Consider the following 22914-nt stretch of genomic DNA (forward strand, 5'->3'; position numbering starts at 1 on the left):
TTTCTGTTCCAACCGCTGTGTCTTTGTGAGACACAGAGTAGGTGAACGGATGATCTCAGTATGTGTGGTTCCCAACGTGAAGCATGGAGGAGGAGGCGTGATGGTGTGTGGGTGCTTTGCTGGTGACACAGTCAGTGATTTATTTTGAATTCAAGGCACACTTAACCAGCATGACTACCACAGCATTCTGCAGCAATACGCAATCTCATCTGGTTTACGCTTAGTGGGATTATCAATTTGTTTTCAACAGGACAATGATCCAACACACCTCCAGGCTGTGTAGGGGCTATTTGACCAAGAAGGAGAGTGATAGAGTGCTGCATCAGATGACCTGGCATCCCTAATCACCTTACCTCCACCCAATTGAGATGGTTTGGGTTGAGTTGGACTGCAGAGTGAAAGAAAAGCAGCCAACAAGTGCTCAGCATGTGTGAACACCTTCAAGAGTGTCGGAAAAGCATTCCAGTTGAAGATGGTTGAGAGAATGCCAAGAGTGTGCAAAGCTGTCATCAAGGCAAGATTTGTATAACACTTTTTTGGTTACTACATGATTCCATATGTGTTATTTCATAGTTTCGATATTCACTATTATTGAACAATGTAGGAAATAGTCAAAATAAAGAAAAATCCTTGAATGTGTAGGTGTGTCCAAACTTTTGACTGGTATGTTTTCGTCTTTTGAGCTTCTAGTCATGAAATCTATGCAGCCTACTCAATCACTTTTTATAGCTACTGTTTACAGGCCTCCTGGGCCATATACAGCGTTCCTCATTGAGTTCCCTGAATTCCTATCGGACCTTGTAGTCATAGCAGATAATATTCTAATCTTTGGTGACTTTAATATTCACATGGAAAAGTCCACAGACCCACTCCAAAAGGCTTTCGGAGCCATCATCGACTCAGTGGGTTTTGTCCAACATGTCTCTGGACCCAATCACTGTCACAGTCATACTCTGGACCTAGTTTTGTCCCATGGAATAAATGTTGTGGATCTTAATGTTTTTCCTCATAATCCTGGACTATCTGACCACCATTTTATTACGTTTGCAATTGCAACAAATAATCTGCTCAGACCCCAACCAAGGAACATCAAAAGTTGTGCTATAAATTCACAGACCACACAAAGATTCCTTGATGTCCTTCCAGATTCCCTCTGTCTACCCAAGGACGCCAGAGGACAAAAATCAGTTAACCACCTAACTGAGGAACTCAATTTAACCTTGCGCAATACCCTAGATGCAGTTGCACCCCTAAAAACAAAAACAAATTATCATAAGAAACTAGCTCCCTGGTACACAGAAAATACCCGAGCTCTGAAGCAAGCTTCCAGAAAATTGGAACGGAAATGGCGCCACACCAAACTGGAAGTCTTCCGACTAGCTTGGAAAGACAGTACCGTGCAGGACCGAAGAGCCCTTACTGCTGCTTGATCATCCTATTTTTCTAACTTAATTGAGGAAAATAAGAACAATCCGAAATTCCTTTTTGATACTGTCGCAAAGCTAACTAAAAGCAGCATTCCTCAAGAGAGGATGACTTTCACTTTAGCAGTGATAAATTCATGAACTTCTTTGAGGAAAAGATCATGATTATTAGAAAGCAAATTACAGACTCCTCTTTAAATCTGTGTATTCCTTCAAAGCTCAGATGTCCTGAGTCTGCACAACTCTGCCAGGACCTAGGATCAAGAGAGACGCTCAAGTGTTTTAGTACTATATCTCTTGACACAATGATGAAAATAATCATGGCCTCTAAACCTTCAAGCTGCATACTGGACCCTATTCCAACTAAACTACTGAAAGAGCTGCTTCCTGTGCTTGGCCCTCCTATGTGGAACATAATAAACGTCTCTCTGTCCACCGGATGTGTACCAAACTCACTAAAAGTGGCAGTAATAAAGCCTCTCTTGAAAAAGCCAAACCTTGACCCAGAAAATATAAAAACTATCGGCCTATATCGAATCTTCCATTCCTCTCAAATTTTTTAGAAAAGGCTGTTGCGCAGCAACTCACTGCCGTCCTGAAGACAAACAATGTATACGAAATGCTTCAGTCTGGTTTTAGACCCCATCATAGCACTGAGACTGCACTTGTGAAGGTGGTAAATTACATTTTAATGGCATCGGACCGAGGCTCTGCATCTGTCCTCGTGCTCCTAGACCTTAGTGCTGCTTTTGATACCATCGATCACCACATTCTTTTGGAGAGATTGGAAACCCAAATTGGTCTACACGGACAAGTTCTGGCCTGGTTTAGATCTTATCTGTCGGAAAGATATCAGTTTGTCTCTGTGAATGGTTTGTCCTCTGACAAATCACACAAGCATGTGTTTCAGACATAAGGAAGTGGATGGCTGCAAACTTTCTACTTTTAAATTCGGACAAAACAGAGATGCTTGTTCTAGGTCCCAAGAAACAAAGAGATCTTCTGTTGAATCTGACAATTAATCTTAATGGTTGTACAGTCGTCTCAAATAAAACTGTGAAGAACATATCAAGACCATTTCAAGGACAGCTTTTTTCCATCTACGTAACATTGCAAAAATAGAAACTTTCTGTCCAAAAATGATGCAGAAAAATTAATCCATGCTTTTGTCACTTCTAGGTTAGACTACTGCAATGCTCTACTTTCTGGCTACCCGGATAAAGCACTAAATAAACTTCAGTTAGGGCTAAATACGGCTGCTAGAATCCTGACTAGAACCAAAGAATTTGATCATATTACTCCAGTGCTAGCCTCCCTACACTGGCTTCCTGTCAAAGCAAGGGCTGATTTCAAGGTGTTACTGCTAACCTACAAAGCATTACATGGGCTTGCTCCTACCTATCTCTCTGATTTGGTCCTGCCGTACATACCTACACGTACGCTACGGTCACAAGACGCAGGCCTCCTAATTGTCCATAGAATTTCTAAGCAAACAGCTGGAGGCAGGGTTTTCTCCTATAGAGCTCCATTTTTATGGAACGGTCTGCCTACCCATGTCAGAGAGACGCAAACTCGGTCTCAACCTTTAAGTCTTTACTGAAGACTCATCTCTTCAGTGGGTCATATGATTGAGTGTAGTCTGGCCCAGGAGTGGGAAGGTGAACGGAAAGGCTCTGGAGCAACGAACCGCCCTTGCTGTCTCTGCCTGGCCAGTTCCCCTCTTTCCACTGGGATTCTCTGCCTCTAACCCTATTACAGGGGCTGAGTCACTGGCTTACTGGGGCTCTCTCATGCCGTCCCTAGAAGGGGTGCGTCACCTGAGTGGATTGATTCACTGATGTGGTCATCCTGTCTGGGTTGGTGCCCCCCCTTGGGTTGTGCCATGGCGGAGATCTTTGTGGGCTATACTCAGCCTTGTCTCAGGATGGTAAGTTGGTGGTTGAAGATATCCCTCTAGTGGTGTGGGGGCTGTGCTTTGGCAAAGTGGGTGGGATTATATCCTTCCTGTTTGGCCCTGTCCGGGGGTGTCCTTGGATGGGTCCACAGTGTCTCCTGATCCCTCCTGTCTCAGCCTCCAGTATTTATGCTGCAGTAGTTTATGTGTCGGGGGGCTAGGGTCAGTTTGTTATATGTGGAGTACTTCTCCTGTCCTATTCGGTGTCCTGTGTGAATCTAAGTGTGCGTTCTCTAATTCTCTCCTTCTCTCTTTCTCTCTCTCTCTCTCTCGGAGGACCTGAGCCCTAGGGCCATGCCCCAGGACTACCTGACATGATGACTCCTTGCTGTCCCCAGTCCACCTGGCCGTGCTGCTGCTCCAGTTTCAACTGTTCTGCCTTATTATTATTCGACCATGCTGGTCATTTATGAACATTTGAACATCTTGGCCATGTTCTGTTATAATCTCCACCCGGCACAGCCAGAAGAGGACTGGCCACCCCACATAGCCTGGTTCCTCTCTAGGTTTCTTCCTAGGTTTTGGCCTTTCTAGGGAGTTTTTCCTAGCCACCGTGCTTCTACACCTGCATTGCTTGCTGTTTGGGGTTTTAGGCTGGGTTTCTGTACAGCACTTTGAGATATCAGCTGATGTACGAAGGGCTATATAAATACATTTGATTTGATTTGATTTACTGTATGCAATTGGACAATTAACCCAATTTCAACTTTCCTCTTTGTCCTCCCCTGGGTCAATGTTCTCTCCTTGATTCAAGGAATTACTAAAGTTGATATGGCTGACCCCTCTTATCCTTGACCTTGTTGTTGTCTTTCTCTGTCTTCCTCTCTTTCTTCTTCATTCTGAAGTGGTTTTCCACTCTGATCGTTTTCATTTGGACCATTTGTATTTTCTGGAGGGGGATAGGTGAGTTTAGGGTGAGTTAGCAGAATTCAGACACACAAACAGCTAGTATGGGTAAATGCATGTAACCATAAAGACATGAATATTCCATGGAGGTCTACCTGCGGCAGAGAGGGACTCTTCCTCTTCAGGTGAGATGGTGTTCATCTCTTGAGACCTTGTGGGCTTTTTGGATTTGCACAGAAAAACTTGAGACAGGAGACATAAAAATATCAGAAACTGAAAGCTGTTCATCAAAAGCCACCAATGTAACCCTCCTCTCTGTTCATCAGGAGGTGGTTGTGTTAAATGGTTCAACAGATTATGATGTCATCATCATTGTCATGACGTTGGCCTCTTTGGGTATAGCAAGCCACATCCCCCTCTCCCTGCCCCCCCCCCCCCCCCCTTCCTCCTTCAACTATTCTGCTGTGGTCAGAGAGACGTCGTAAATTCCTCAGGATCTCCTCATGGACAAAGTATAGAGAGTACATTTTCATAGAGAACAAAGCAATTCCTTCAACCTCACAGAACTTGAGGTACGAACAAATTTCATGTTCCGGAGAAAGTATAAAAGATCGGTGAAGAATCCAGCTACGAACTGGTCCTTTTGTCACAACTTGGGGAAGCTCATGGGAGACGGTGTGGCCACATTACCACAACGCTGTTTATATAATAGCCTCAGATATGAGGTTTACATCTAATTGTTGTATAAGATGAATGAGTGAGTATGATACTGTTTGTAAAATTGTGTAATATGATTTTGGACTGTTTAATGAAGGAAAACTCAAAAAGGGGATTGGTGTTAACTAAATCAGAGGACCGCCCCTGAGCTCAGTTAGGGTCAGGCGTCCTGGGACAGCCCTTTTCTGCCATTCCGAATAAAACCCAACTTTGAGAAATTATCAGCAGACCATGTTTTTCTCCATTAGGGGAGGACAAAGGTTGTGGACCATTGCTGAATCTTTTAACCATAACACGTGGTTAAACTCTTAGACTATCGATACCGACAGAATAAGAACAAGTCTTTGATATTAATTACTAGTCTGCAGCTAGGAATTCGGTATCATTGAATGTGAAGAACGACAACCGCCGAAACATTCATTCTATAACAAATTAATGAATGTCACTCTGAACTATCCCCTCTAACCAAGACAGAGAGAGAGGACGAAACTCTCCAACAGAAACAAACTGATAGTAAAGATAGTAAAGACACAACATCATCATAATCTTACCTCTCAGCAGGTAACATATCACTGCTGCTATAATCACTGCAGCTATTATTATACCAGTGATTGAACCTGGACTCAGTCCATCTGAAACTGAAGGAGAAAATACAGAGTATCAGTTTTATTGTTGAATGTGATCCTGTGACTTACAGTGAGGGGAAACAGTAAGAGTAAACTTTGTACCATCAGATAGTTTATCAGGTGTGATCTGCAGGTAGGTGAGGATCAGGTGTGTGTCTCTGGCAGTAGAGAGTTCACAGCTGTAGGTCCCCTGGTGGACCATGGTTAACTTGTGGAGCTGAAGGCTGCCAGAGTCAGATAAACTCTGAACCTGCTCCTTCCACTTGTCAACAATATACATCTGAGATGTCTCCTTGGTGTAGGTGGAGGTGAGGATAGTGTCTATCTGGTTGAACCTCCAGGTGAGGTTAAAGGTCAGGATGTCAGACTGAGAAACACTGCAGGGGATGGACACCTCACTGCTTGGAGAACCCTGGACAGGAGCTGAGATGAGGTCATGAGAAAGAGCCTTTTTAGCTTGATCTTTGCATTCTGTCTCACAATGTTGTGTTGTTGTTGTACATTTTGCAGCCAGATAAATATATAGATTAATTTATTCATTGATTTATGGATTGTTTGATTAATAGTTTGATCAATTGATAACCTTGCTGTTTCAGGGTTGCTGTCCTTCCTACTGTCCCAGAGGTCACGGTACAGATGTTGGTTTGGTTTCTGATAAACTGTTTTGTGCTGGTGATGTTATAGAGGCCCTGGTCATCCACCTTGATGCTGGTGGAGTTCTGGATGATTCCAGGGTCAAATGAAAGGTCAGAGGGGGGGTCAGTGGACCAGGTGAGTTTAGGCTCAGGGTAGATACCTGTAGACCTGCAGGTGATGATGTCATCTGATAACTGAATGTCCACCAAGTGGACTGGAGCTGCAACAAAGTAGACATTACACATGGAGCAGCATGAAGTGATCATCATAGACAGACAGATAGACATTCCGTACCTTCCACTGCTATGTTAATGAAGGACTCCATGTTGCCTTTAATAGTGCTGGTGTAACACTTGTATCTGCCCTGGTCCTGGAGTGTGATCCCTCTCAGCAGTAGTGAAGCGTTTCCTTTGGGGATCTGGTCATTGAACAGGGCTGTTCTCCCTCTGAAACGCTGGCTCTGCTGTTTGAGCTGATCTGTACTGTAGTAGTAGGAGTGGACGGACAGGTCCTTGTCTTCTGGTTTCATCCAATGGATGACTTCCTCACTGCCAGGCAGGAAGCTGCAGGGCAGGCCACAATCCTCTGAGAACACACAGGTTACATGGACGTCTGGAAGAGAATAAACACACACATTAAATTAGCATCTGAACGAGAAGGGATTCAAACACAGACTCCTATTCTCCCCAATAGTCAGATACCTTGGTAAAATGAGTAACCTGTTATTATTGTTAATATTCTCTCATTGTTGTCTTACTCGGTCCTCCACCTGCCCCTTTCCACACCCACAGCACCTAACCTCTAACTAAAATCACAATCTAAAGTAAAGACAGACCTGAATGACTACACTTCCTTCATGCCTCTAATCATACCACACACCCATTCAGCAATCATTTTCATTGTTAAACCAGCTTAGCCTGTCCTGTGTGTTAAATTGAATCACTGATCTTCCATTAGTTGTTCAAACATAATCACAGGGAGACTTTCTTGAGACCTCACTGTCAATCACATTATCACATGATGATTCATCTGTATATCACTTTGACTTAGCGTGGAAGTGGACAAAGATAACTACTCACAACAGGTCTGCTCTTGAAGTAAGTCATTCATGTTACAGAGAAGCTTGTTTTACAGTTAAACTGATGTGAGGTGATTCCAGTGAGTTTATATCAGTAAAACCCTGTCTGTCCTGTGTGATAACAACTTCCCTCCTCCCAGGTGCTGCTAGCTTAGCACTTACTGTCAAACAGACCTAGGACTACAAATATAGGATCCACCTTGAGCCTGTTTGCTACAGAAGGAAAATAATCCTGCAGCAGCAGGAAATGTGAATTATTATGTGGATTGTAATTAATGGACATGATACATTCATATATTGATACATTTTTCGTTAGGGCAAATCATGTCTGCCATTTTAAAGTGGAAATCACAATCTTTAGAAGCCTTTAAACTTGAATAGACTAGAACTTTTATTTTCCTACTGTGCAGGATAATTCACAGCAACAAAAGAGTGATCAAATTAAGATCTTACATCTGTTGGAGATATTTTGGAATGTAATATTTTGAGTCACACAGAGTTGCTCCCGAGTGGTGCAGTGGTCTAAGACACTGCCTATCGCTGCAAGAGGTGTCACTGCAGTACCTGGTTCAAATCCAGCTGTGATTGGGAGTCCCATAGGGCTGCGCACAATTGGTCCGGGTTTAGCCGGGGTAGGGCATCATTGTAAATAAGAATTTGTTCTTAACTGACTTGCTTAGGTAAATAGAGGTATAATTCAAAGATCGATTAACTAAGAAGGTTGTCTCTCACCTCTCCCATCTGTGGATGTGGCAGTCCACAGTAGAATCACCACTGACAACAGACCCCTTAATGTCATGGAAACCAGACCCCAGGCCATCTCCACAGAGATCAGACCACAGGGTTATTGTTGTGGAAATGAAGTCCTATCCCTCTTAATGGATTGTAAAGAATCCTGTGCTTGTCATTCCAGTTTTGTTACTGATTATTCAGGTTGTGAAGTGAGGAGTGTGCTGCTCCTTACACAAGTGCTTTAACTATTTACCGAATGAGTGTAGGGCAAAGATTAGTGCACTGTGAAATATTTACAGAGTGGATATGGACTTTCCTCCCTAGACAAATGACCCCTCCACCCATTGTGAAGTTGTGACTGGGCTTGGTATGCAAGACAGGGCAGCGACTGTGTTAAAGCAAAATGTCCGTACTGCTAGACTTGAATTCTTGTGCCCCTCTGCACACAAGCTAGCTAGCATCAACATTAAGCCAACTCTCTGATGTTCAAAGACATTAAAGGTTCCTTCATAGATGCCGCTCCTATGTAGGTATAATTCTGTGGGTCTAATTCAGAGAATGCATGTCATGACAAGATGTCCAGCGCTTCAATCCAAGCTTCATGTAACTATCGCTTCATGTAACTATTTCCTCACTGAATGGTGAAGTCATTTAATGTTCTGCTAAATGTTTAAAAAAAACTGTTTTCAGAGGTTTAATAATGAACAGAAATAAACTACATAAACCGTTACTTTTTAGGGTTTGAACTTCAGAACTTCATTTAGCTGGTCGGAATAGTGAAATGGAACAACAACAACAAAAATAAGGCTTCTGTTCGGAGCCAAACGATTAGAAAAGACTAAGTCTTGACAACTAATTCCTGGATATACTTCATGTTCTTCAACATTTATTAAGGTAAAAACAGAGACAAACTCTAAAAGGCCAATATCAGCAGACTCCAGGTGAAGGAAGTCCCTTGCAGTTACAGTGCCTTGCGAAAGTATTCGGCCCCTTTGAACTTTGCGACCTTTTGCCACATTTCAGGCTTCAAACATAAAGATATAAAACTGTATTTTTTTGAGAAAGAATCAACAACAAGTGGGACACAATCATGAAGTGGAACAACATTTATTGGATATTTCAAACCTTTTTTAACAAATCAAAAACGGAAAAATTGGGCGTGCAAAATTATTCAGCCCCTTTACTTTCAGTGCAGCAAACACTCTCCAGAAGTTCAGTGAGGATCTCTGAATGATCCAATGTTGACCTAAATGACTAATGATGATAAATACAATCCACCTGTGTGTAATCAAGTCTCCGTATAAATGCACCTGCACTGTGATAGTCTGAGAGGTCTGTTAAAAGCGCAGAGAGCATCATGAAGAACAAGGAACACACCAGGCAGGTCCGAGATACTGTTGTGAAGAAGTTTAAAGCCGGATTTGGATACAAAAATATTTCCCAAGTTTTAAACATCCCAAGGAGCACTGTGCAAGCGATAATATTGAAATGGAAGGAGTATCAGACCACTGCAAATCTACCAAGACCTGGCCGTCCCTCTAAACTTTCAGCTCATACAAGGAGAAGACTGATCAGAGATGCAGCCAAGAGGCCCATGATCACTCTGGATGAACTGCAGAGATCTACAGCTGAGGTGGGAGACTCTGTCCATAGGACAACAATCAGTCGTATATTGCACAAATCTGGCCTTTATGGAAGAGTGGCAAGAAGAAAGTCATTTCTTAAAGATATACATAAAAAGTGTTGTTTAAAGTTTGCCACAAGCCACCTGGGAGACACACCAAACATGTGGAAGAAGGTGCTCTGGTCAGATGAAACCAAAATTGAACTTTTTGGCAACAATGCAAAACGTTATGTTTGGCGTAAAAGCAACACAGCTCATCACCCTGAACACACCATCCCCACTGTCAAACATGGTGGTGGCAGCATCATGGTTTGGGCCTGCTTTTCTTCAGCAGGGACTGGGAAGATGGTTAAAATTTGATGGGAAGATGGATGGAGCCAAATACAGGACCATTCTGGAAGAAAACCTGATGGAGTCTGCAAAAGACCTGAGACTGGGACGGAGATTTGTCTTCCAACAAGACAATGATCCAAAACATAAAGCAAAATCTACAATGGAATGGTTCAAAAATAAACATATCCAGGTGTTAGAATGGCCAAGTCAAAGTCCAGACCTGAATCCAATCGAGAATCTGTGGAAAGAACTGAAAACTGCTGTTCACAAATGCTCTCCATCCAACCTCACTGAGCTCGAGCTGTTTTGCTAGGAGGAATTTGAAAAAATGTCAGTCTCTCGATGTGCAAAACTGATAGAGACATACCCCAAGCGACTTACAGCTGTAATCGCAGCAAAAGGCGGCGCTACAAAGTATTAACTTAAGGGGGCTGAATAATTTTGCACACCCAATTTTTCAGTTTTTGATTTGTTAAAAAAGTTTGAAATATCCAATAAATGTCGTTCCACTTCATGATTGTGTCCCACTTGTTGTTGATTCTTCACAAAAAAATACAGTTTTATATCTTTATGTTTGAAGCCTGAAATGTGGCAAAAGGTTGAAAAGTTCAAGGGGGCCGAATACTTTCGCAAGGCACGTATGTGTCCTAAATATTACAGTTCACTGCTGTAACTGGATCACTTCCAGGCCAGCTGATGGTGAGTAACTATTGTTGAGGGTCTGTCCTGGATACGACAGTTAGTTGAGGGTCTGTCCTGGATACGACAGTTAGTTGAGGGTCTGTCCTGGATACGGCAGTTAGTTGAGGGTCTGTCCTGGATACGACAGTTAGTTGAGGGTCTGTCCTGGATACGACAGTTAGTTGAGGGTCTGTCCTGGATACAACAGTTAGTTGATGGTCTGTCCTGGATACGACAGTTAGTTGAGGGTCTGTCCTGGATACGACAGTTTGTTGAGGGTCTGTCCTTAATTAACTGGGAACTGGGAACTTGGAAATCTCTGACTTCCAACTTCAGTGCATCCAAGGCAAATGGGAACTGGGAAAATAAATAGTTTTGACTCGGAATTCCAACTCGGGAACTCAGGCCTGTTTCTAGAGCTCCAACTTTCCAACTTTCCAACCTGAAGACCACTGACGTTATGATTTTTCTGAGTTCCCAGGAGTCTTGAACGAACCATCAGTGCTCTTGTCTCCATTAAAACCAAATATCGATCCAGGTTTCATGTGACAGCAGAGATGAGGTGCTCAACGTCGACCACGCCCCCTGACTTTGAGAATCTCCTACACAACATGCATCAGGCACACCTAACTCATTAGTGGTGGTGAGATAAGAAACATGTCAGACTACTTTGTAATTGACTGTCATAGTCCCACATTACAATTATGTGATGGTGAGGTGAGAAGACAATTAGAAATACTGTTACAATGTTCCTCAATCGACTGCCATAGCCCCCCCCCCAAAAAAAAAATAACATTCTGTTAATTACATATTTCTTTTCTTACATGGTTGGGGTCGTGAGGATTTTCAGTTATCAGAATGGGAATACGTTTGGGAACCACTGGCCTAATGTATCTGTGTTCAATCAGGTGTAGGCATATGGTGTCGAGGCTGTAAGGCCACTAGATGGCGATGTTCGGCTGTCTTTGACCTGATCCATCTCTGGGTAGGAGTTGCCCTGAGGCACAGATCTACAATCAGATTTCCCTTCCTAAAGTCTTATTCTAAACCCTGAATGAGAATACAAAACTGACCTCAGATTCTCTAGAGGGACCTTTATCTTACTCCAACATGAACACAAGTTCAGCACATGATCCTGCAAGGTTGCAAGCCTCCTCCCAGAATCCAGGAGTCACTGACCAGTCTCAAGCAGGACCAATGGTATAAGACCAGTGTCTTCTGGTTACTGGCAGGTTGATGTGGACAAAAGAGATCAGGAGAATGGTTGCATTCACCTGTGGACAGTTCCCATGAATACCATTCAGGCTCTGTAATGCATCAACAACCTTTCAGACACTGGGGCAGACCAGGCATTATTGACAAGGCCTCTACTCACTGATCCACATGTTAAGAGGTGAAAAACAGAGGTTTGGTTTGGGGTTGAGCAGGCAACGTGAACTAGAAGCAAACAAAGTATAGTGAAGTTAACATATTTAATAACATTGTTCATAGTATTACGTGGAATGATAAGGCTTGTATGAATCTTTTCTCATTAGGACATTAGGACAGCCTTTAAAATCACAATATAATATAATCAACCAAAGTAAAGAAACCAATCAGAATGTGTTATTTGACTGGTAACTCCAGCCTAGGTGAATCTTCTGTTGGTTTTTAAAAGTCTCTGTTGGTTAGCATAGGAAACATATATTTGCCTGCTGTGAGATGTTTGAATGTCCACTGTGAATAAGGTCCATTTTCACCTCTAGGTCAACCTCTTCTTAATTCTTGAGACACTGCAACAGTATTGCTGCTATGTTAGCACTTCACCTTGGTGTTCATCAAAATATCTCCCCCTTTTTATCCCTGATTCAGAAGTTGTTTTCCAAATGGACCGTTTTCATTAGCTGCACAGAGAAAGAGAGGTGGATAAGTCGGTTTAATTTCATCCCACGAACAGAGTTTTATATCACTGTATACAGACAACAGTCCTACAGTACCTGTGGTGGAGGCAGTCATCTCACATTCAGCTGCTGGTGACTTTCTCTGTAGAACCCATGTCATGACTTCTGCCGAAGTCGTTGCCTCTCCTTGTTCGGGCGGTGCTCGGCGTTCGACGTCACCGGTCTTCTAGCCATCATTGATCCTTTTTTTATTTTCCATTGGTTTTGTCTTGTCTTCCCACACACCTGTTTTCAATCCCATTCATTACCTGTTGTGTATTTAACCCTCTGATTCCCCTCATGTCTTTGTCAGAGATTGTTTTATTGTCAGTGTAGTGTGATTGTTGTATAGGTGCGCGTCGGGTCCTCGTACCCATGTTTGTGTGTTTATGTACATTTTGTGTTATGGAGCATACTCCGTGGACTTTATTAAAAGACTCCATTTTACACTCCATTTGACTCTCCTGCGCCTGACTTCCCTGCCACCTATTACACCTACGCATGACAGAATCTCTGACCAATATATGAAGTCAGCAGGAGAGGACACTATGCTCATGGAGCTGGAGGAACGCGTTCAGGAACAAGCGAGGGAGCTTGACGTTATCAGCTCCATCATGGATCACATTGTCATGAAAATGGATCGCTGGGAGAGACAGGGAGTTTCTCCAGCGCCACCACCACCACAACCGGAATCTCCCGTGAACGTTTTTTCCTCTCCGGAATCGAGGATCCATTTATCCCTACCTACGGGATACAACGGAGATACTGCCGGCTGCCAGGGTTTCCTCCTTAAACTGAACTTGTATCTAGCCACGGCCTCCCCAGTACCATCTGACCGTGAGAAGAGTTACGCCCTCATCTCATGCCTCACCGGGAAAGCCCTGGAATGGGCCAGCGCTGTGTGTAGAAGGGAGGATGCGGCGTTTGACCATTTTGAGGAGTTCACCCGCCAATTCCGGATAGTATTCGATCACCCACCTGAAGGCAAAGCAGCGGGTGAGCTTCTCTATCATCTGAGGCAGGAGATGAGTTATCTCCTCATATCTTTGGAGTTTAGGACCTTGGCTGCCGGCGCTGGATGGAGCGACAGGGCCCTGATCGACCATTACCGTTGTAGTCTACGCGAGGACGTCCGTCGGGAGCTGGCCTGTAGAGACACCACCCTCACCTTCGACCAGCTGGTGGACATGTCCATCAAGCTGGAAAACATGCTGGCTACTCGTGGACGTCTAGATCGGGGTCTGGTTGTTCCATCCTCCTGCACCCTCTCTCCCGAACCTATGGAATTGGGAGGGATGGTGCGCAGGGAGACCGGAGGGGGTTCCCGCTCGAGCACCATTCAAGGTTGCAGAGAGCACACTGCTCGTCGGTGCCGGGTTGGTTCCTCTGGGAATAGAGAGGGCAGGCAGGGCATTCTGGCGTCACCCCAGGTGAGTAGGCACCATTCTCATCCAGAGCCCTCTGCTGCACTAATGTTTGTCTCTGTCTCTTTTCCTGATTTTTCACTGCATTCCCAGTATAAGGCGCTAGTAGATTCAGGTGCGGCTGGGAATTTCATTAATAAAAGTCTAGCTCATAGTTTAGGGATCCCTATTGTTCCTGTGGATATGCCTTTCCCTATTCATGCCTTAGATAGTCGACCATTAGGGTCAGGGTTTATCAGGGAGGTAACCGCACCTTTGTGTATGATAACGCAGGAGGGTCACAAGGAGAAGATTAGTATTTTCCTTATTGATTCTCCTGCGTATTCTGTGGTGCTAGGCCTACCCTGGTTAGTTTGTCATAACCCCACTGTTTCTTGGCCACAGAGGGCTCTCACGGGGTGGTCGCGAGAATGCTCAGGTAGGTGTTTAGGGGTTTCCGTTGGTGCTACTACGGTGGAAAGTCCAGACCAGGCCTCCACCGTGCGCATTCCCCCCGAATATGCCGATTTGGCTCTCGCCTTCTGTAAAAAGAAGGCGACTCAATTACCACCCCATCGACTGGGGGATTGTGCGATAGCTCTCCTGGTAGACGCTGCATATCCCAAGAGTCACGTGTATCCCCTGTTTACACACGTTTTCCGGCACTATGGGGTGCCTGAGGATATAGTGTCTGATCGGGGTCCCCAGTTCACATCAAGGGTCTGGAAGGCGTACATGGAGCGTCTGGGGATCTCGGTTAGTCTTACCTCAGGTTTTCACCCCGAGAGTAATGGGCAGGTGGAGAGAGTTAACCAGGATGTGGGTAGGTTTCTGCGGTCTTATTGCCAGGATCAGCCGGGGGAGTGGGCGAAGTTCGTGCCCTGGGCAGAGATGGCTCAGAACTCGCTACGTCACTCCTCCACTAACCTTACTCCCTTTCAATGTGTATTAGGGTATCAGCCGGTTCTGGCTCCTTGGCATCAGAGCCAGACCGAGGCCCCTGCGGTGGACAATTGGTTTCAGCACGCTGAGGAGACCTGGGAGGCAGCCCACGTCCACCTTCAGCGTGCCATAAGGCGCCAGAAAATTGGCGCAGACCGTCACCGCAGTGAGGCCCCAGTGTTTGCACCAGGGGACAGGGTCTGGCTCTCGACCCGAAACCTGCCCCATCGCCTGCTCTGCCGGAAGTTGGGTCCGCGGTTTGTGGGGCCGTTTAAAGTCCTGAGGAGAGTGAACGAGATATGTTATAGGTTACAACTACCCACTCATTACCGTATTAACCCCTCGTTCCATGTGTCTCTCCTCAGGCCGATGGTGGCTGGCCCGCTCCAGGAGGCTGAAGTGCGTAATGTTCCTCCGCCTCCTCTAGACATTGAGGGGGTTCCGGCGTACTCTGTTCGATCCATTTTGGATTCGAGACGTCGGGCGAGGGGCCTTCAGTACCTCGTGGACTGGGAGGGGTACGGGCCGGAGGAGAGATGCTGGGTTCCGGTGGAGGACGTGTTAGATCCTTCCATGTTATCAGAATTCCACCGTCTCCATCCGGATCGCCCTGCACCTCGCCTTCCGGGTCGTCCCCGAGGCCAGTGACGACGCGCAGCTGGAGCCGCGCGTCAGGGGGGGGGGGGTACTGTCACGACTTCTGCCGAAGTCGTTGCCTCTCTTTGTTCGGGCAGTGCTCGGCGTTCGACGTCACCGGTCTTCTAGCCATCATTGATCCTTTTTTCATTTTCCATTGGTTTTGTCTTGTCTTCCCACACACCTGTTTTCAATCCCATTCATTACCTGTTGTGTATTTAACCCTCTGTTTCCCCTCATGTCTTTGTCAGAGATTGTTTTATTGTCAGTGTAGTGTGATTGTTGTATAGGTGCGCGTCGGGTCCTCGTACCCATGTTTGTGTGTTTATGTACATTTAGTGTTATGGAGCATACTCCGTGGACTTTATTAAAAGACTCCATTTTACACTCCATTTGACTCTCCTGCGCCTGACTTCCCTGCCACCTATTACACCTACGCATGACAACCCAATCAAAACCATTAGTCACTATCATTCTAAATTCAGAACATTTTGATTTGTTAAATGGCTCAATAGAGGCTAACTATGGTTGTTACAGTGAGGGAAAAAAGTATTCGTTCCCCTGCTGATTTTGTACATTTTCCCACTGACAAAGAAATGATCGGTCTATAATTTTAATGGTAGGTTTATTTGAACAGTGAGTGACAGAATAACAACCAAAAAATCCAGAAAAACGCATGTCTAAAAATGTTATAAATTGATTTGTATTTTAATGAGGGAAATAAGTATTTGACCCCCTCTCAATCAGAAAGATTTCTGGCCCCCAGGTGCCTTTTATACAGGTAACGAGCTGAGATTAGGAGCACACTCTTTAAGGGAGTCCACAGAAGCAATCAATCAATCAGATTCCAAACTCTCCACCATGGCCTAGACCAAAGAGCTCTCCAAGGATGTCAGGGACAAGATTGTAGACCTACACAAGGCTGGAATGGGCTACAAGACCATCGCCAAGCAGCTTGGTGAGAAGTAGACAACAGTTGGTGCGATTTCGCAGTTGGTGCGATCTCCCTCGGCCTGGGGCTTCATGTAAGATCTCACCTCGTAGAGTTGCAATGATCATGAGAACGGTGAGGAATCAGCCCAGAACTACACGGGAGGATCTTGTCAATGATCTCAAGACAGCTGGGACCATAGTCACCAAGAAAACAATTGGTAACACACTATGCCGTGTAGGACTGAAATCCTCCAGCGCCCGCAAGGTCCCCCTGCTCAAGAAAGCACATATACATGCCCGTCTGAAGTTTGCCAATGAACATCTGAATGATTCAGAGGACAACTGGGTGAAAGTGTTGTGGTCAGATGAGACCAAAATGGAGCACTTTGGCATCAACTCGCCGTGTTTGGAGGAGGAGGAATGCTGCCTATGACCCCAAGAACACCATCCCCCACCGTCAAACATGGAGGTGGAAAAATTATGCTTTGGGGGTGTTTTTCTGCAAAGGGGACAGGACAACCTCACCGCATCAAAGGGATGATGGACGGGGCCATGTACCGTCAAATCTTGGGTGAGAACCTCCTTCCCTCAGCCAGGGCATTGAAAATGGGCCCTGGAAGGGTATTTCAGCATGACAATGACCTAAAACACACGGCCAAGGCAACAAAGGAGTGGCTCAAGAAGAAGCACATTAATAAGGTCCTGGAGTGGCCTAGCCAGTCTCCAGACCTTAATCCCATAGAAAATCTGTGGAGGGAGCTGAAGGTTCGAGTTGCCAAACGTCAGCCTCGAAACCTTAATGACTTGGTGAAGATCTGCAAAGTGGAGTGGGACAAAATCCCTCCTGAGATGTGTGCAAACCTGGTGGCCAACTACAAGAAACGTCTGACCTCTGTGATTGCCAACAAGGGTTTTCCCACCAAGTACTAAGTCATGTTTTGCAGAGGGGTCAAATACTTATTTCCCTCATTAAAATGCTAATCAATTTATAACATTTTTGACATGTGTTTTTCTGGATTTATTTGTTGTTATTCTGTCTCTCAAATAAACCTTTTAAAACCATTACAATTATAGGTACTTAACTTATCAAGGTGTGGGTGTGATGCTACAGTAAATAAACTCACTATCACAGTGTAGCTACTTCCTCCTCCCGTAGCAATATATATGTGCACCATGCACACGCACACAAAGTAAACCAATACTTTAAAAAATGATGTCCCACAATCAATCAACTACCTCTCCTAATAATGTATAGTAACTGATTGATTAACATGCCAGCAAGTTACTTCTGATAATGGAACAGGTCCTGTCCTGTCCATTCAGTGTGTGTAAAGGCTGACAGGCCTCTCGAAGACACAATGAAGTTGAATGAGACAAAGCAGGGGATAATATACTGTCACTGAATAGTAAGTATTATGAATACAGAAGACAGTCATTGGTAAATGCACATTTTGTTTTGCAAATATAAAGTGCTTTTTGTAATCAAATATGGTGCTGGTCCAGAAATAACCCCTAGCTGCTACCCTCCTGCTTTCCACTCCATATGGATCCTAAATGATTATGATTATAAATTCACCTTGTCTTCTGTAGGAAACATTTTCAAAATTGCTTATAGTTATAGTTACTGAATTCATTCAAGTCTCTACAAGATTCTAGTGTCTAAACCAGTAGTGGTTTTGTCATCAATGTGTTAGCTAATCAATAATAGCCATTAAGAGACACCATGACCACATCCTGTAGAACACTGACACATTACTTATCATATTCTTCTTGACTTTTGGCTTACACACCATAGAGAGTTCTAGAATGTCCTTTTTGTCTTACCCAGGATCAATATCCTCCCCCTCTGTCTGAGGCACTGGTATGTCTGCTGTGACTGATCCCTCTTCTTCTTGACCTTGTTGTTGTCTTTCTCTGTCTTCCTCTCTTCCTTCTTCATTCTGAAGTGGTTTTCCACTCTGATCATTTTCATTTGGATCATTTGTATTTGCTGGAGGGGGATAGGTGAGTTTAGGGTGAGTTAGCAGGATTCAGACACACAAACAGCTAGTATGAGTAATTGCATGTAACCATAAGGATATGAATATTCCATGAAGGTCTACCTGCGGCAGAGAGTGACTCTTCCTCTTCAGGTGAGATGGTGTTCATCTCTTGAGACCTTGTGGGCTTTTTGGATTTGCACAGAAAAACTTGAGACAGGAGACATAAAAATAGCAGAAACTGAAAGCTGTTCATCAAAAGCCACCAATGTAACCCTCCTCTCGGTTCATCAGGAGGTGGTTGTGTTAAATGGTTCAACAGATTATGATGTCATCATCATCATAACTTACCTCTCAGCAGGTAACATATCACTGCTGCTATAATCACTGCAGCTATTATTATACCAGTGATTAAACCTGGACTCAGTCCATCTGAAACTGAAGGAGAAAATACAGAGTATCAGTTTTATTGTTGAATGTGATCCTGTGACTTACAGTGAGGGGAAACAGTAAGAGTAAACTTTGTACCATCAGATAGTTTATCAGGTGTGATCTGCAGGTAGGTGAGGATCAGGTGTGTGTCTCTGGCAGTAGAGAGTTCACAGCTGTAGGTCCCCTGGTGGACCATGGTTAACTTGTGGAGCTGAAGGCTGCCAGAGTCAGATAAACTCTGAACCTGCTCCTTCCACTGGTCATCAATATACATCTGAGCTGTACCGTTGGTGTAGGTGGAGGTGAGGATGGTGTCTATCTGGTTGAACCTCCAGGTGAGGTTAAAGGTCAGGATGTCAGACTGAGAAACACTGCAGGGGATGGACACCTCACTGCTTAGAGAACCCTGGACAGGAGCTGAGATGAGGTCATGAGAAAGAGCCTTTTTAGGATGGTTTTTGCATATTCTGTCTCACATTGATGTGTTGTGTTTGTACAGTTTTCAGCCAGATAAATATATTGAGGAATTTATTCATTGATTTATGAATTGATTGATTACCTTGCTGTTTCAGGGTTGCTGTCCTTTCTACTGTCCCAGAGGTCACGGTACAGATGTTGGTTCGGTCTCCGCTAAACTGTTTTGTGCTGGTGATGTCATAGAGTCCCTGGTCATCCACCTTGATGCTGGTGGAGTTCTGGATGGTTCCAGGGTCAAATGAAAGGTCAGAGGGGGGGTCAGTGGACCAGGTGAGTTTAGGCTCAGGGTAGATACCTGTAGACCTGCAGGTGATGATGTCATCTGATAACTGAATGTCCACCAAGTGGACTGGAGCTGCAACAAAGTAGACATTACACATGGAGCATCTATTCATCTATGATGAAGTGATCATCATAGACAGACAGATAGACATTCCGTACCTTCCACTGCTATGTTAATGAAGGACTCCTTGTTGCCTTTAATAGTGCTGGTGTAACACTTGTATCTGCCCTGGTCCTGGAGTGTGATCCCTCTCAGCAGTAGTGAAGCGTTTCCTTTGGGGATCTGGTCATTGAACAGGGCTGTTCTCCCTCTGAAACGCTGGCTATGCTGTTTGAGCTGATCTGTACTGTAGTAGTAGGAGTGGACGGACAGGTCCTTGTCTTCTGGTTTCATCCAATGGATGACTTCCTCACTGCCAGGTAGGAAGCTGCAGGGCAGGACACAATCCTCTGAGAACACACAGGTTACATGGACGTCTGGAAGAGAATAAACACAGAACACAGATTCATCAACACTGACTACACAAAACATTAAAGACACTGGCTCTTTCCATGTCACAGACTTACCAGGTGAGTACAGGTGAGAGCTTATTGATGAAATCTTATTGATCCTTTACTGATGTCACTTGTTAATAAAATGCAAATTAATTACTTAAAAATCATAGAATGTGATTTTCTGGATTTTTGTTTTAGATTCCGTCTCTCACAGTTGAAGTGTACCTATGATAAAAATTGCAGACCTCTACATGCTTTGCAAGTAGGAAAACCTGCAAAATCGGCAGTGTATCAAATACTTGTTCTACTTGTGCCAAGCGCACCGGTTTGTGTCAAGAATTGCAAAGCTGCTGGGTTTCCACCACCCAAAGGACATCCAGCCAACTTGACAGAATTGTGGGCATTGGATTCAACATGGGCCAGCATCCCTTTGGAATGCTGTCGACACCTTGTAGAGTCCATGACCCGATGAATTGAGGCTGTCCTGAGGGCAAAATGGTGGTTTACTGCCCAAATTGGTATAATCAGTGTATAACACTTTGCCTTAGGGTAGAAGTGACCAAAGATCACTACACGCAACAGGAAAACTCTGCTCTTGAATTAATTTGTCAGTCTTCGGTAATGACCAACATGTTTATGATCTAAAGTAATTCATGTGTCTGAGAAGCTTGTTTTACAGTTATATGGTATCATATGATATGGAGTCTGGAGTCTGCACTGTAATATTTTGAGACAAACAGAAGGTAAAGACAGAAGAACTAAGACAGAATGATGATGGTTGTTACTCACCTCCCCCATCTGTGGATGTGACAGTCCACAGCAGAATCACCAGACAACAGACCCCAGACAACAGACCCCTTAATGTCATGGAAAACAGTCCCCAGGCCATCTCCACAGAGACCAGACCACAGTGTTATCGTTGTGGATACGAATTCCAGCTAGTAGCTGTGTTGTCGCTCTTAGCCAAATCCAGTTAGTCACAGAGTAATGTGCCCATTCCGGTTTTGTGTTGGTATGTGAATGTTATTCCTTAGCAGTAAGCCTAGTTACACTCTTCAAGAGCAGTGCCATTGGTAGACCAGGTAAAAGGATAGTTCACTCAAATTACAAAATGACACATTGGTTTCCTTACCCTGTAAGTAGTCTATGGACAAGGTATGACAGCAATTCATGCTTTGGTTTAGTTTCTGGCACTGTTTCCACATGCAAATATTTTCAGGTATCAAGTTTCTATTGTCACGTGCACCAGTACAGTGCAATGCCTTTCTTGTCAGCTGTAAGGGTGCGTGCTGGTGGCAGGGAAGTCAGGCGCAGGAGATCGAACTTGGTATAAAACGGAGCAGTTTAATAAGTGCTCAAAAACTCTGAAAACCAAAATAATACAAAATAATAAAGTGGGTACAAAACCCGTCGCACACCAGAACATCTTACACAATGCTTACAAACAAACAATCCCCGACAAGGACAATGAGGGGGAACAGAGGGTTAAATACACAACATGTAATGAATGGGATTGGAACCAGGTGTGATACAAGACTTGACAAAACCAAAGGAAAATGAAAAGAGGATCAGCGATGGCTAGAAGGTCGGCAACTTCGACCGCCGAACGCCGCCCGAACAAGGAGAGGGACCAACTTCGGTGGAAGTTGTGACATCAGCTCTTTTCCCAGTAACAGTATAAATATCAATATACAGTATAGTACTATAAAGTAAAGTAGAAGAAAAACACATGGGAAATAGAAATAAGAAGAACATGAGAATGTAAGTAAGCTAAATACAGGGTCCGTTCCAAAACCATATTTACAATGTGCAGGGGTACTGGAGAGGAAGGGCTAAATATGTATAGGGGTAAGGTGACCTCGGCCTCAGGAGTAGCAGCAGCTTATATGATGATTGGATGTGTGTGTGTGTGCCTGTATCTATACAGTAGTAACATGTTATTTAACTGGTAACTACAGACGAGGGGAATGTTTTGGTCTAAATCTCTTGCTTAGCATAGGACAAATATCTTTGCCTGGTGTGAGATGTACCAGCGCTTAAATATCCATTGTGAACAAGATCCATTTTCACCTCGAGGTGACCCTCCCTGTCACAAATTCCCTGCCGGTTATTGTTATCAGCACCTCACAAACCTGAGCTGCACACTCCACTCCCCATACCCCACGACTGGAGCCTGAGAGTCTAGGGGTACTATAAACCTGCCTCTCAAACTCTGACCTGTGTCACCTGTGCCCCGATAGGTTGCTAGGGGTGTTACTAGGGGGCCGGACATCTGCCCATCCTCTGGAACATACAGGTCACACAATACTGTCAGTGTCCCTCAAGCAGGGCAGAGAGCAACATCTGTCTCTTCAATAGTGTCAGTGTCCCTCAAGGAGTGACTGAGAGCAACATCTTTGTCTCTACAATAGTCAATGTCCCTCAAGCAGGGCAGAGAGCAACATCTGTCTCTTCAATAGTGTCAGTGTCCCTCAAGGAGTGACTGAGAGCAACATCTTTGTCTCTACAATAGTCAATGTCCCTCAAGGAGTGACTGAGGGCAACATCTTTGTCTCTACAATAGTGTCAGTGTCCCTCAAGGAGTGACTGAGAGCAACATCTTTGTCTCTACAATAGTGTCAGTGTCCCTCAAGGAGTGACTGAGAGCAACATCTTTGTCTCTACAATAGTCAATGTCCCTCAAGGAGTGACTGAGAGCAACATCTTTGTCTCTACAATAGTCAATGTCCCTCAAGGAGTGACTGAGAGCAACATCTTTGTCTCTA

General features: G+C 44.4%; 1 protein-coding gene across 1 annotated transcript; it reads right to left on the minus strand.

Moving 5' to 3' along the window:
- Nucleotides 1–17875: 17875 nt before the first annotated feature.
- LOC116376123 (V-set domain-containing T-cell activation inhibitor 1-like) lies at nucleotides 17876–21338 on the minus strand. Its single transcript, XM_031835112.1, has 7 exons — nucleotides 20939–21338; nucleotides 19814–20131; nucleotides 19455–19727; nucleotides 18992–19312; nucleotides 18815–18901; nucleotides 18587–18673; nucleotides 17876–18474 (listed from the first exon to the last, which is right to left on the minus strand). Exons 1-7 carry the CDS (start codon nucleotides 21036–21038, stop codon nucleotides 18305–18307), a joined length of 1356 nt encoding a protein of 451 aa, XP_031690972.1. The 5' UTR covers nucleotides 21039–21338; the 3' UTR covers nucleotides 17876–18304.
- Between the last annotated feature and the right edge of the window lie 1576 nt (nucleotides 21339–22914).

The sequence above is a fragment of the Oncorhynchus kisutch genome, linkage group LG11, assembly GCF_002021735.2.
Source record: "Oncorhynchus kisutch isolate 150728-3 linkage group LG11, Okis_V2, whole genome shotgun sequence".
Classification (NCBI taxonomy): Eukaryota; Metazoa; Chordata; class Actinopteri; order Salmoniformes; family Salmonidae; genus Oncorhynchus; species Oncorhynchus kisutch.

Coding starts and splice junctions, on each gene's coding strand:
- LOC116376123 (XM_031835112.1), bottom strand. CDS start 21,038: ATGGCCTGGGGACTGTTTTCCATGACATTAAGGGGTCTGTTGTCTGGG. Junction 20,132..20,938: donor CACATCCACAGATGGGGGAG/GTGAGTAACAAC, acceptor ATTCTCTTCCAG/ACGTCCATGTAACCTGTGTG. Junction 18,902..18,991: donor ACCTGATAAACTATCTGATG/GTACAAAGTTTA, acceptor TTTCTCCTTCAG/TTTCAGATGGACTGAGTCCA.